This window comes from Neoarius graeffei, chromosome 15, assembly GCF_027579695.1.
Source record: "Neoarius graeffei isolate fNeoGra1 chromosome 15, fNeoGra1.pri, whole genome shotgun sequence".
Taxonomy (NCBI): domain Eukaryota; kingdom Metazoa; phylum Chordata; class Actinopteri; order Siluriformes; family Ariidae; genus Neoarius; species Neoarius graeffei.
The window spans coordinates 59,453,281-59,468,620 of NC_083583.1; the positions used below are offsets into that span (position 1 = coordinate 59,453,281).

Genomic DNA, 15,340 nt, shown 5'->3' on the forward strand with positions numbered 1-15,340 from the left:
AAAAATAAAGATGGATCAACATTAATAAAGAATTGTTTTGAAACTGAGTCACTGGAATCGGAATTAATTCCCAATTCCTTGCTCCAAAATAAACCGTTACAGGAATGTACAGAAAGGAAAGTGCTTTTCTCTCGAACCTGAGGTATACTGAAGCAGCGCCAGGGGGGATCCGTCTGACCACTGCCACCCCCCATCGTGAGCTAGATGGTTTAGTCCAGTCCAGACGATCACCCCCATTTCTGCAAGTTTATCTACGGAGAGATACACTGCAGTCAGATACGCTAACTCATAAACATGCATTGTGTCAGTGTGTGTGTGTGCGTGTGTATATTTATACCTCTGATGTAGCTGTGCTCGTCAGCGTGCGTGATGGACAGGAGACTGGCTCCCTGTGACTGACAGGAGGTGAGTGCTTGGCTCCAGGTGAGGAGAGAGTACAAGTTAAACTGATAACAGGCTTTCAGTTCAGCGCTGCTCTCCCAGAACGGCTCACACCCGGGCACTGTGACGCACGAGAAAGGAATCCAATAATAAACATGACTTCAATTTGAATAGAAATGTGATATATGATTCATAGTCGCATAATATTTCTATGTACCGTGTATGTTTCTTTTCTGAATAATTGCTTATTTATTTGAATTAAATGAACCCTTTCTTGCATACATTATTTATACGCAAACCCAGGTTCTTTAGATGTTCTCTTCCTTTTTTTTAACCTAAATTTGCCAAGCTATCAGACATTAAAAGGAAAATGGATTGTCCATGAGTAAAAAAAGGCTAAAATACTATTTTTGAAATAATAATAATAAGTCCAAAAACATTCAGATGTAAAATACAACCCCGATTCCAAAAAAGTTGGGACAAAGTATAAATTGTAAATAAAAACGGAATGCAATAACTTACAAATCTCAAAAACTGATACTGTACTCACAGTAGAACATAGACAACATATCAAATGTCAAAAGTGAGACATTTTGAAATTTCATGCCAAATATTGGCTCATTTGAAATTTCATGACAGCAACACATCTCAAAAAAGTTGGGACGGGGCAATAAGAGGCTGGAAAAGTTAAAGGTACAAAAAAGGAACAGCTGGAGGACCAAATTGCAACTCATTAGGTCAATTGGCAATAGGTCATTAACATGACTGGGTATAAAAAGAGCATCTGGGAGTGGCAGCGGCTCTCAGAAGTAAAGATGGGAAGAGGATCACCAATCCCCCTAATTCTGCGCCGACAAACAGTGGAGCAATATCAGAAAGGAGTTCGACAGTGTAAAATTGCAAAGAGTTTGAACATATCATCATCTACAGTGCATAATATCATCAAAAGATTCAGAGAATCTGGAAGAATCTCTGTGCGTAAGGGTCAAGGCCGGAAAACCATACTGGGTGCCCGTGATCTTCAGGCCCTTAGACGGCACTGCATCACATACAGGCATGCTTCTGTATTGGAAATCACAAAATGGGCTCAGGAATATTTCCAGAGAACATTATCTGTGAACACAATTCACCGTGCCATCCGCCGTTGCCAGCTAAAACTCTATAGTTCAAAGAAGAAGCCGTATCTAAACATGATCCAGAAGCGCAGACGTCTTCTCTGGGCCAAGGCTCATTTAAAATGGACTGTGGCAAAGTGGAAAACTGTTCTGTGGTCAGACGAATCAAAATTTGAAGTTCTTTATGGAAATTAGGGACGCCGTGCCATTCAGACTAAAGAGGAGAAGGACGACCCAAGTTGTTATCAGCGCTCAGTTCAGAAGCCTGCATCTCTGATGGTATGGGGTTGCATTAGTGTGTGTGGCATGGGCAGCTTACACATCTGGAAAGACACCATCAATGCTGAAAGGTATATCCAGGTTCTAGAGCAACATATGCTCCCATCCAGACGACGTCTCTTTCAGGGAAGACCTTGCATTTTCCAACATGACAATGCCAAACCACATACTGCATCAATTACAGCATCATGGCTGCGTAGAAGAAGGGTCCGGGTACTGAACTGGCCAGCCTGCAGTCCAGATCTTTCACCCATAGAAAACATTTGGCGCATCATAAAACAGAAGATACGATAAAGACCTAAGACAGTTGAGCAACTAGAATCCTACATTAGACAAGAATGGGTTAACATTCCTATCCCTAAACTTGAGCAACTTGTCTCCTCAGTCCCCAGACGTTTACAGACTGTTGTAAAGAGAAAAGGGGATGTCTCACAGTGGGAAACATGGCCTTGTCCCAACTTTTTTGAGATGTGTTGTTGTCATGAAATTTAAAATCACCTAATTTTTCTCTTTAAATGATACATTTTCTCAGTTTAAACATTTGATATGTCATCTATGTTCTATTCTGAATAAAATATGGAATTTTGAAACTTCCACATCATTGCATTCCGTTTTTATTTACAATTTGTACTTTGTCCCAACTTTTTTGGAATCGGGGTTGTACGTAATGCTGAAGACAAACATTTTAGACAATATAATTTCTAAACAGAAAATTTACACAGTTTAGGGCTGCTACATCAGAACGCCAAGGCCGCAGTCGCTCATCTGGCCTGCCATCAAAACAGCCACGATGACCAAAACATCAAACAGAACTGAAATGTGACGATGTGAGAGAGGACCAACCTCCACGACAAACTGTTTCCAACAGGAAAATCAACAAAGGACTAAATTTTGTTCCCCGACTGAAGATCGACCAGAACTGAATTCGCATGATAAATGAGAGAGGAGAAGTTGACTTAATTACTAATTTGTTAGCAAAAATTTGACAATACAACGATCAAGTGTTATACAGAAGGTCTAGTTCTTTCAAATAAAACAAACAATCAGAACGATAATCCGTGGAGAACTGACGGAGGGAGGAGATACGATTTAACTGAAAATAAACAAAGGTGTCAACAAATTGGTTACAACAGGAAAATCAACAAACAAACGACCAAAGTTGTGTTCCTCATGGGAAGATCTACGCAAAACATCGATCAGAACCGAAATCGGATGAGAAATCAGAGAGGAGATGCAATTCTAGCGAGAGGCCTGGAAAACTTGTTAATTTGGCCTAATTAGGAACTCGTTAGCAAAAAATTTGACAAAACACCGACCAAGTTTTGCGCGGAGTGACGAGTTCTTTCAAACAAAATAATCGGAACGGAAACTGAACTGTGGACGATGGAAGCAGCTCATCGGCCTTGCAGCCAGGTGAGCTAATGATGCAAAGAGGTTTAAAAGACATCTACATTTTTAAAAACATCTAAGTTGTTCAACGGAGTCTGGCATTAAAAAAAAAAAAACATTTCACTTTAATTTTTTTCTTTGTTATTAATTTTTTATTTGATGCAGAAATTTCTTAAAGATTGAGAAAGTCAAAGTCTCGACAGTTCCAGAAGGTTATATTACTTTACAGTAATGCTTTCAATTGATTAGGAGGTCATTTATATTTGATATTTTCCTCAAATATAAAAAAGAACCTTAAACTGACTGCCCATGAGTGTGGACACGACTCAGACGCACGTGCAGCAGGACACTGTATATCTCATTATCTGTAGCCGCTTTATCCTGTTCTACAGGGTCGCAGGCAAGCTGGAGCCTATCCCAGCTGACTACGGGCGAAAGGCGGGGTACACCCTGGACAAGTCGCCAGGTCATCACAGGGCTGACACATAGACAACCATTCACACTCACATTCACACCTACGGTCAATTTAGAGTCACCAGTTAACCTAACCTGCATGTCTTTGGACTGTGGGGGAAACCGGAGCACCCGGAGGAAACCCACGCGGACACGGGGAGAACATACAAACTCTGCACAGAAAGGCCCTCGCCGGCCCCGGGGCTCGAACCCAGGACCTTCTTGCTGTGAGGCGACAGCGCTAACCACTACACCACCGTGCCGCCCTGCAATTCACATGCTTTTGTAAAATTGATTTCCATATAAAATAACTCCATCATGAAGAATTAAAGCCCCTCCTTCACAGATGAGTGAAAATATTGAATAAATTTCCTCTTTTTGATTGCTTGGGTTAAAGATGCCAAGTTATGATGACTGAATTGATTATTCACTTAAATATGAATAATATGATACAGTTTGGGTATTTGATACGGCGAAATAGGACGCAACGGAAAAATCAAGAACACACCGGAAAGATGAGAATAACGGCGGTGGTAAAAGAACAGCGACTGTACCGGCTGAAGGTCGCGCGGGTCTCTGATGCGGCGCGCGAGCAACGGGACATCACTACCGCACCGGACGAAGCGTGAGGCGGGGGCGGGGCAAAACGACTGGCCGTAGATTCTATCAAAAGTTCGATCTAAATTGACCATGGTTGCAAAATATTGGCCAAAAATACGCAAACACGACGAAATATGAAAGTAAGATGAAAAAGAAACATTCTATTGCCTTATACTGCAAGACTAAAACAAAATAAAACCGTCAAAACTCACCTTTTCAGCGATAACGTCCGAACAGATCACCCGCGTAACAGAAAGACCGCAAATGGAAGCGAGATCAACTTCTAACTGTTGGAGTGGAAAATTCCATTCTACACATGCAAATTGTTAATGTGTGTCCTTCCCCGCACACAAATAACACGCTACGGTAAAAAATAGACCACAACTCATTTTATAGCTCAGAAATTCATACAAGACCAGCTACCATCGTAACATATTCTGTAAGAAACATATTCTATACCTAACTTTCAGCTTTCGTTTTAAAAAACAAAATCGCAGATTTATAACTGAATGTTTATATGGCGTAGTGATTTTAAGTTCCTACTTTTGGTGAGGTAGTGACCTTGACCCTGAGGCTTTCCGTTTAGATCAAAACACGCGATCGTATTGGTTTGGGTCTGCGGAAAATGGAGTTACGACGGTGATGAAATATTTTGCATGATGTTTTATTACGGTTATGATTATTCTGTGAGCACACCAATCCTTAGGTGTATAAAGTTACAACTTAAAATACAATTAGTGATAAGTGTAGACTTTTCAGTGGACTACAACCTTTTTAAGGGAATGCGATGTAGTCAACCGTTTATCATGTCCCAGATCAAGCCGCCATTTTTCCACAAATTTGTAGAATTTTTGCCAAATTCTGAATAGAGTATTCACATCAAAGATTTAGTTTTATCTGTATTATTTTTTTCATCATTTTACTTCAAATTAAAACCAACATCACCATTCAAAACCGTATAGTTTATTGACTGTGAGTATATTTAGTGGGGTCCCCCCACAGTACCCAGTTTCTGAGACAGACCCAAATACAGAATGTCTGCCGGAAGCCTCAAGGCAGAGTTTCAAAGAAGATCATACGTGTGTTACGTCTAGATCTGTGTACAGAGTGTGTGTACCTGCAGTCGGGCAGAATCCCCACTTCTGGTCCTGGTCATAGCTGCTGGTGGTGGCGCACCAGAGGTGCTGATCCTCTCTACCTTCTGAGGTGCAGTCCCAGTACCACTTACCACTGTACTGGAAAGGCAGGGCACAGGGTAAACCCTGGGCATTCCCCAGTAGAGTGTGGATTTCTACAAACATGGAAACACGCACTTGAAATCGGGTGAGATATGGACTGAGATCCATACTGGAACCTCAATAAGTAGATGTATGACATGATTCTATACAACTCCAATTAAAAAAAAAAAGTTGGGACACTATAAAACATAAATGAAAAGAGAATGTGAAGATTTGCAAATCATGGAAACCCTACATTTCATTGAAAATAGTACAAAGACAACATGTCAAATTTTATTGTTCTTTGAAAAATATATGCTCGTTTTGAATTTGACGTCAGCAACACATTTCTTTTTAGAAATCATGGACCCCACGTCCTCCAGGCTAAAGAGGAGAGAGACCATCCGGCTTGTTATCAGTGCACAGTTCAAAAGCCAGCATCTGTGATAGTATGAGGGGGCATTAGTGCACATGACCTGGGTAGCTTGTACATCTGGGAAGGCATCATTAATGCTGAATGATATAAACACGTCTCAGAGCAATACGCTGCCATCCAGATACAATCTTTTTCAGGGAAGGCCTTCATTCTTTCAGCAAGACAATACCAAACCGCTTTCTGCACAGATTAAAACTGCATGGCTCTATAGTAAAAGAGTCCGGGTGCTAAACTGGCCTGCCTGCAGTCCAGACCTGTCTCCTATTTAAAACATTTGGCGCATTATGAAGCACAAGATACGACAAAGAAGACCCAAACTGTTGAGCAACTAAAATTGTATATCAGGCAAGAATGGGACAAGATTTCTCTTTCGAAACGACACCAATTGGTCTCCTCAGTTCCCAAACGTTTACAGAGCGTTGTTAAAAGTAGAGGTGATGCAACACAGTGGTAAACACGCCCCTGTCCCAACTTTTTTGAAACGTGTTGCTGACATCAAATTCAAAACGAGCATATATTTTTCAAACAACAATAAAATGTCTCAGTTTCAACATTTGATATGCTGTCTTTGTACTATTTTCAATGAAATACAGGGTTTCCATGATTTGCAAATGATCGCATTCTGTTTTTATTTACAGTTTACAAAGCCTCCCAACTTTCTTGGAATTGGGGTTGTAAAGGGACCTTTCATTAAAACATAACCACTTAAACCAGTCAAAAGTGCGGACACACCGACTCGTCCGTAGGTTTTTCTGTATTTCGACTTTTTTCTACATTGTAGAACAACAATTCCCAAGGTGTTTGTTGGATCTGTGCATAATTGTGAATGTGCTTTTATGTTCATACAGTTCGGCCCAGAAATATTTGGACAGTGACACAATCTTCATGATTTGGGCTCTGCATGCCACCACATTGGATTTGAAATGAAACAACTACAACAGAATTGAAGTGCAGACTTTAAGGTTTAATTCAAGGGGTTGAACAAAAATATATGATTAAACATGTAGGAACCGTAGCTATTTTTATACAAACGCTCCTCATTTCAGGGGCTCAAAAGTAATTGGACAAATAAACATAACCGTAAGTAAAATGTTACTTTTCAGTATTTTTTGGGGGGGCTTTTTTCACCTTTATTGGATAGGACAGTGTAGAGACAGGAAATGAGTGGGAGAGAGAGATGGGGAGGGATCGGGAAATGACCTCGGGTCGGACTCAAACCCGGGTCACTGGATTTATGGTATGGCGCCTTATCCACCTGAGCCACGACGCCCCCACGTTTCAATATTTTGTTGAGAATCCTTTGCAGGCAATGACTCCCTGAAGTCTGGAACCCATGGACATCACCAAACGCTGGGTTTCCTCCTTTGTGATGCTTTGCCAGGCCTTTACTGCAGCTGTCTTCAGTTGTTGCTTGTTTGTGGGTCTTTCTGCCTTAAGTTTTGTCTTGAGCAAGTGAAACGCACGCTCGATTGGGTTGAGATCTGGTGACTGACTCGGCCATTGCAGAATATTCCACTTCATTGCTTTTAAAAAAACTCCTGGGTTGCTTTGGCAGTATGCTTTGGATCATTGTCCATCTGTACTGTGAAGATTTGGCTGAATCTGAGCAGGAAGTATATCCCTTTACACTTCAGAATTCATCTGGCTGCTTCTGTCTTTTGTCACATCATCAATAAACACAACTGACCCAGTGCCATTGGAAGCCATGCATGCCCATGCCATCGCACTGCCTCCACCATGTTTTACAGAAGACGTGGTGTGCTTTGGATCATGAGCTGTTCCAATTCTTCTCCGAACTTTCTTCTTCCCATCATTCTGGTACAGGTTGATCTTAGTCTCATCTGTCCAAAGAATGCTGTTCCAGAACTGGGCCGGCTTCTTCAGGTGTTTTTTGGCAAAGTCAATTCTGGCCTTTCTATTTTTGAGGCTGATTAACGGTTTGCACCTTGTGGTGAATCCTTGAAGTCTTCTCTTTATGGTAGACTTATAGGGTGTTCACACGGCACATATTTGCATCGATGCTGCACCGATGTATTTTGTTGCGATATATCTTACACCGGTGTAAATTTTGCGCAGCGTTCACACGTCACATCCCTGCTTACTAGAGAGAAGCGTGTTAGCACCGGTGCAGCCCCACTTGCGTTCACACGGCAGTTTCTGCGACCGTGCAATAGTAGCAAAAACTTTATTACTATAATTTCCTTTGATAGTAATAAAGTTTTGATATCATTTCCTTTTATTACTATCATTTCCTATCATTATTACTATCATTTGCGATAGTAATAATGCGGAAATGAAATATGCGCATGCGTGAAAATGTACTTCCTTTTCCCGGTTGTTATGGCATCACCAAGCGCCGGGAAAACAACGTGGATGAAGACACCAGTGTTGCCAGATATTGCTGACGTTTTCCAGCCCAAAATATGTTCAAATCCACCAAAATGCACTTAAAACCGCCCAATCTGGCAACACTGGAAGACACGCAGTTCTGTTGTTGTTGATATTCGCCATTTTGGAAGCGCAAAATACCAGGATGCAAATTATGCAATGCCCGTATGTAATCAACTCTCCTCACGCGTAGCGAGTCTACCCCTGTAGCGTTCAGACGTCCCATTTTATATCGGTGCTGCCCCGCAAACTAGCGTTTACTCCGGAGTACATTTCTTAAACCACCTCCCGAGCAGGGTTAGATTTGCACCGGTTTAAGCAGCTTTCAGGGGCTACACCGCTATAACTTTGTACCGTGTGAACGCTCTACCGGGGCAGCCCCGGTGCTACACCGGAGTAAAAGTTGCCGTGTGAACACCCCTTTAGATACTGATCCACCTACTTCCTGGAGAGTGTTCTTCACTTGAGTGGATGTTGTGAAGGGGTTTTTCTTCACCATGGAAAGGATTCTGCGATCATCCACCACTGTTGTCTTCCGTGGACGTCCAGGCCTTTTTGAGTTCCCAAGCTCACCAGTGCACTCTTTTTTTCTCAGAATGTACCAAAGTGGTGATTTGGCCACTCCTAACATTTCTGCTATCTCTCTGATGGATTTCTTCTTTTTTTTCAGCCTCAGGATGGTCTGTTTCACCTCCGTTGAGAGCTCCTTTGACCGCATGTTGTGTGTTCACAGCAACAGCTTCCAAATGAGCAATTCCAGCGTTATGGACGTGACACTTGAACTCAAAATGGCAACAAATGACCCAGTGCATGTTTTATTGTCTCCCAGTATTTAAACAGGTGTTGCATATTTTAAGGCTGTACCATACTGGAGAAGTGACAGAACAAGAACAATTCCCATAGTACATCTAGGGCATGCCAGAAAACGCCAATAAAAGATGCGTTATGGACGTGACAGAAAAAGTATCACTTTTCTTGGGTGACTGTACATTTTTATCAAACTCTGTGAAATTGTAAACCTAATGTTGAAATGGAGATATCCATTTGATAGAGGGGTCCAAGGTGAATATTAAAAAATCTTTGTTTAAAATATTTTGTATTTCATGCAGAGTTTCGGAAGGAAAAGTCAGCGTTATGGATGTGACGAAATTCCGTTATGGATGTGACGCGTCTGAAATAGACATGGCGTATGTTTAGAAAATCAGCAATTTAACCACCATAACCCTTTGAAAAACTCTCTAAATATCAGCTAAAACTATCAAAGTTCTTAAATAATATTTAGGATGGCTATTGTTTTGCTGTTTTGTGGATTTTAGCATACATTTCTGTGGCTTGTGGCAATAATATAGAATTGTACATGATCAAAGTTGATTTTAGCTTGGGTTTTACATTATAAGAAAGAAAGACTGACAGTGACACATTAGGTTGGTTACAAATTGGTTCAACTTATTCACATCTGTAAAATACAGGCCTAGGTGAGATCTCTGGGAGTGGTTTTGATGTATTACATGTTGCTTTATTTTTGCATGGTGAGGTTGACATTTACATGGAATTGCCCAAATGCAAACGCCACACCAGGAATCAACTCCAGACCTTTTAACTGCTTGATTGATGACAGGTTAACGAGGGAAGAGCCCATGCAGCCTTGTTTTTTTTTTTTTTTTGCAGCCTTCTGAGTCAATTGTCCAATTACTTTTGGTCACTTGAAAAAGAGGCGGCTACGTATTAAAAGAGCTGTAATTCCTAAACCCTTGCTCCAAATTGGATGTGAATACTCTCAAATTACAGCTGAGAGTCTGAACTTTAAGCCCATATTGATTATATAATTGTATCCTGAATATGTTTTCGTAAACAGCTAAAATAACAAAACTTGTGTCACTGTCCAAATATTTTTGGGCCTAACTGTATACGCAAATTTACATTTTTTGCCCAACAAAATGTATAACGTATCTGAAGCAGAATCTTCACATAATTAATAAACTGTTTTAAATACGTGTATGAGATATGAGATATAAGCTGAAGCAATCTGAATGTACACCACCATAATAACTTGCTAATAACTCAATTTGCCTTCGTAGGGGTAAGTACAGGGAGCCTCTCCGAGCTCCCCATAGATCCTCCAGTTGTGCGTGCTGGATCTCTTTACTGTCACCCGGGAGCTCATCACCAGTAGGCTCTTCTGGGTGGTTCCATACAAAGCATGGCCATGACAGCGCCACCACATGGAGTGTAAGGGAACGTCACACTCGAACATTCCAACTTCAGACTGCTGGTTCGTTGCGTTGATGCCCAGGCACATGCTGGTGCCTAGGTTGAAGAGGCGATGGCGAGACACCCACTTCCATAGCAACCCAGTGGTTGAGCGATCACAGCTGGCCAGCGAGATGCCAGAAGAGTTGGCAAAGAGACAGCGCTGCAAAGATATGCTCTCCAGAAGGAATACACCTTTATCTGTGATTAAACACACACACACACACAGAGACGTAAAGAAAATCTGGTTACTTCCATGAAGACGAGTGAAAGTCTGAGTAGCACCGGCATCCCATGGCCAACTATCCGACACAATTCAGTGTCTCTGTGTATCCAATAAACCTGAGAGTGACCGATTCACACAGTGCGAAAAGTCTCTTTAAGAGTGTTCCACGGCCCAGACAGCGTTCGACGACGACATGAGAAGTGTTAGCGGAGAACAAGAGCCACTCAAAGGAGACAGGACTGATAATATGCTTCACAGCACCACTAGATCCTATTTCACATCACCTGATATTTCAGAGGTCTCGAATCCATCTGAAGGTGAGGGGCTTTTTTGACATAAAAGTGTAACTGGATACCTAATATAGCGTCAAAAACACAAAGACGCTGCTTCAATTGGGAGCCGTGCATGTCAAGGCCTGGCCAAATGACTCGAGGAAAGCTTAGAGTGGTTTAGACAGTTCTCCTGTAGTCTGGGTCATTGAGACGAGCCCTACGGCGAAATACTCGGGACTGTCTTTACTCCTGACCACGAAATTACATTCTCCGCATTCATGTCATTCGAGGAAGGGGTGTGTGTGTCTGGGGTGACTCACTGTCTCATACATTCAAAGCCATCTAACAATTGTATGTCATTCAATTATTCATGTTTACTTTCTCGGAGGGCTCCAGTCTGTGTTTTGAAGTCTTGGGATACTGTGAATCATCAAAAGTGAAATCATGCGTGTTAATAGAAGGGCATGAACTCAGTAGTGCATGTTTTAACCTTTAGAAAACTTAGCCCAAGATCTTACGGTTAGAGTTACTGTACGTGTTGCATAGCATTTTAGCCGCATCAGCGGAAGGTCCTCGGCAAGAAGAGTTGTGTTTGTGTTTGTCTGTGTGGAGTTTCCATGTTCTCCCTGTGATGGCGTGGGTTTCCTCAGGGTGCTCCGGTTTCCTCCAACAACCCAAAGATATGCGGATAACCCTGCCTCTCACCCGAAGCCAGCTGAGATTGGCTCCAGCTTCTTCCTGACCTGCAATGGATAAGTGGTATAGAGAGCGTGCACGTGACGTCACGTGATATTTGTTTATCTGCCATCTTGGACGGCATGGCCGCGCATAGAACTTAAGGCCAATTTATGCTGACAACCCAGTCCTCACAGATGGCGTCGCAGACAGTGTCTGCGTAGCCCCCCCACCTTCGCAGACGCTCTGCGCGCACCTCCCAAAAATTGTGACCACCGCAGAAGCCTCGCAGACAGCGCCACAGACAAGAGGGCTCTGATTGGTCCACTCTACCCGCTGTACACACACTTCCGCTTCCCTACTTTCCCGGTTTGGTTTGTTTTCACGACCGGCATTTTTAAAAACACGAGCGAAGATGGAGCAGCATGAAGAGCGGTTGATTGAGGAAGTACGTACAGCTATACGACTCCAGTTCTAGTCATTATAAAAAAAAAAAAGTTCTAGTCATTATAAGTAACCGGGGGATAAACACTCCACTAACCACACCCACCAACTACTCCTAGTGACTTCGCACCCCCTTGCGTTGTGGCGGTGAATAACATCGTGCATGCCTATTACTCCCCGCTCAACGATAAATTACAACTGTCTGCGAAAAGCTATCTGCGAAAGCCTTGTCGCAAGAGCATGCAGAGGCCTTTAGACGAACCCGTTCTAATTATCAAGTGTGTGGGAGCAGATCTTTCGAGAATGGTTATATCTTGTTCAGCATTTGGTTGTACCAATAGACAGGGCCAAAAGGAGGGCGTGTCATTTTATAGATTCCCCGCAGACGAGGAGAGACGCGCAAAATGGGTGTCCGCTGTGCGAAGAGAAAACTGGTACACCAGTTCTACCAGCCGAATTTGTAGTGAACACTTCATATCAGGTAGGTGTAATCTTCTAATTCAACACTCCGAGTACATCTGTTAAGTTGATTTCCGGATTGAATGATAACTGCATAGTTGGTGATTTGTGATATTTTTTTCCAGACAAAAACATACATATTTACAACCCTGTCATTATCTGGAACTGAGTTTAGATTTCGAACATTCTTACGATAAAATGTCCTGCATAGTCTCTTTATGATAAACGTCTTAATGCCGCTTACCCGTGAGGTTATCAAGTAGACATTCTTCTTCGGAACCTTCCAGAGGTAGAGTTGGGATACCCATCCCGCAACAAAATATTTATAAGCTTCCAGGCTCTTGTAAGCTTTGAGGGCTTTGCCAGTGTAACACGATTCACGATTAACGAGAAAATTGTAAATGTCGTGGTAGGCCAGATCGGGCAAATCGCCGGCACCGCAGCTCCGAATTTCCCTGAACAAGGATTGCGGCAAGTTGTACGGATCTGCAATCCCCAACCTGGAACACTTTCCCACGTAACGCTGCCTCACGTCACCTTCAAGATGCTGAACAAACTTAGACAAGTAATCGCGCGATGTAGATGGGGTATTTTCCGAATTTTCTTGGGGATTACTGCCTGGATCCATTACGCTCGCGCAAGGTAAACAATCCTGAAGCCGTCCAATATGGCGGAGTAAACACGGACGGGTCACGTGACTGCACATCTCATCTCATCTCATTATCTGTAGCCGCTTTATCCTTCTACAGGGTCGCAGGCAAGCTGGAGCCTATCCCAGCTGACTACGGGCGAAAGGCGGGGTACACCCTGGACAAGTCGCCAGGTCATCACAGGGCTGACACATAGACACAGACAACCATTCACACTCACATTCACACCTACGCTCAATTTAGAGTCACCAGTTAACCTAACCTGCATGTCTTTGGACTGTGGGGGAAACCGGAGCACCCGGAGGAAACCCACGCGGACACGGGGAGAACATGCAAACTCCACACAGAAAGGCCCTCGCCGGCCCCGGGGCTCGAACCCGGACCTCCTTGCTGTGAGGCGACAGTGCTAACCACTACACCACCGTGCCGCCCGTGACTGCACATCCTCTATAGAAAATGGCTGGATAGATGGATGGATTGAATGGAGAGAGAGAAAGAGAGAGAGAGGTCCTGCCACACTGCAGCTTGTCCTACTTGCTGTTCGTGTCTCCCATTGAGACAGAAAGCGCGTAAAAAGTGAAAGCGGTTGAAATGCTGGACCTGCTCCAGATGCCCACTGAGTCTTTCGGTTCTGAAGGCCAGGGTCCAGTGTCCATCCTCATACACGTCTGTAGCGCGGACAATGCGTGGGTGGAGCACAGAGGACGGCAGGACAACGTTTGGAGGGAGTAACAGCGTGTTTTATTAATAAACTTTTCAGCTTAAACGAACTCGCAGCACACAGACACACTCTCAGCCTCCACTCCCGGGTCGCGCTCCCTCTGCTCTCTCTCAGCCTCTTAAAATAGGGAGCGGTTTACTGGGAAAACACACACAAAACACAGGTTAATTACAGTCAGGTGTAGCGAATCTGCCACTCACCTTCCCCGGCTCCACCCTCCTGTCACAGACCGATGCTTGACCACGCCCCCGCTGCCACAACGTCATTAAACTGGCCTTCGTTTGGAGGATTTTTTCGAAACAAAGGCTGCTCGAAGGTCTGCAAATATTTTATTCCTTACTGCGAGCTTTCCAGCACCATGACATCATGCAAAAATATCTGACCTATTACTCAGCACACACTGGTAAATTATGCGCTAAGGTTGTTCCATGCATTCATCCATCTATCCATAGCGCTTATCCATGAGGGTCATGGGGGCAGCTGGAGCCAATCCCAGCTGGCTTCGGGCGAGAGGTGAAGTACACCCTGGGCAGGTCGCCAATCTATCGCAGGGCAAACGCTGAGACGAAGTTGTTACGTTTATTTAAATGTTTTAGGATTATTTTGATAACAACAATGCCTAACGTGTTTACAGCTAGTACGAAATGAACACATGATATAAAAAAGAAGGACGCTTTTAACATTATAATTTAACGCTTAGGGCGAATAAAGATCTATAAAGATCTTGCTATATTACAAATATATTACCAGATGTTAGAGTTTTAATTCCCTCGACCATGACGGAGTCGGCGGGGCGAGGTACTGTAATCGGTGCCGTTTGTTTGTGTGTCCGTCTGTTAACAATCTAGCGTCTAGACGGTTGCATCGACTGACTTCAAATTTTCAGGGTAGGTGGGCAATGGGTCGTAGATTACCTGATTAAATTTATCAGATCGATGTGAAGGTCAAGGTCACCGGAAAGGTCGACCTTTCGGTCAAAATAACATGTTTTCCTTTATAACTCAAAACCGGTTGCTGATAGATGAGCGTATAGGAACTCCCACATGGCCTTTCATTTGGCACCATGATCTTTGACCTTGAGTGAGCTTGAAAGCTCAAACTCAAGGTCACGGATTTTCAGAGGGCTGTAACTTGAAAACGGTTGATGGCAGACAGATGTTTACCATTATCGACTTATCGGAAGTGCCATATGGGCTTTCATTTGGCACCATGATCTTTGACCTTGAAAGGTCAAACTGAAGGTCATGGGTTTTCAAAGGGCTATCACTTTAAAATGGTTCATGATAGCCAGATGTTTGCCATTATACAACATATAGGAAGTCCCATACGGGCTTTCAGTTGCCAACATGACTTTTGACCTTGAATGACTTTGAAATGTCAAACTC

At 43.1% G+C, this 15,340-nt stretch overlaps 1 protein-coding gene across 2 annotated transcripts in view; it reads right to left on the reverse strand.

Moving 5' to 3' along the window:
* pla2r1 (phospholipase A2 receptor 1) overlaps positions 1-15,340 on the reverse strand; it is an 84,589-nt gene that overhangs the window by 54,050 nt on the left and 15,199 nt on the right. For both annotated transcript variants that reach the window (XM_060941731.1, XM_060941730.1), the window contains exons 2-5: positions 10,329-10,709; positions 5,335-5,508; positions 338-502; positions 138-251 (exon numbers count right to left, since the gene is read on the reverse strand). In XM_060941731.1, the coding sequence (XP_060797714.1) occupies positions 138-251; positions 338-502; positions 5,335-5,508; positions 10,329-10,709 (834 nt within the window). The remainder of the gene's footprint in view (positions 1-137; positions 252-337; positions 503-5,334; positions 5,509-10,328; positions 10,710-15,340) is intronic.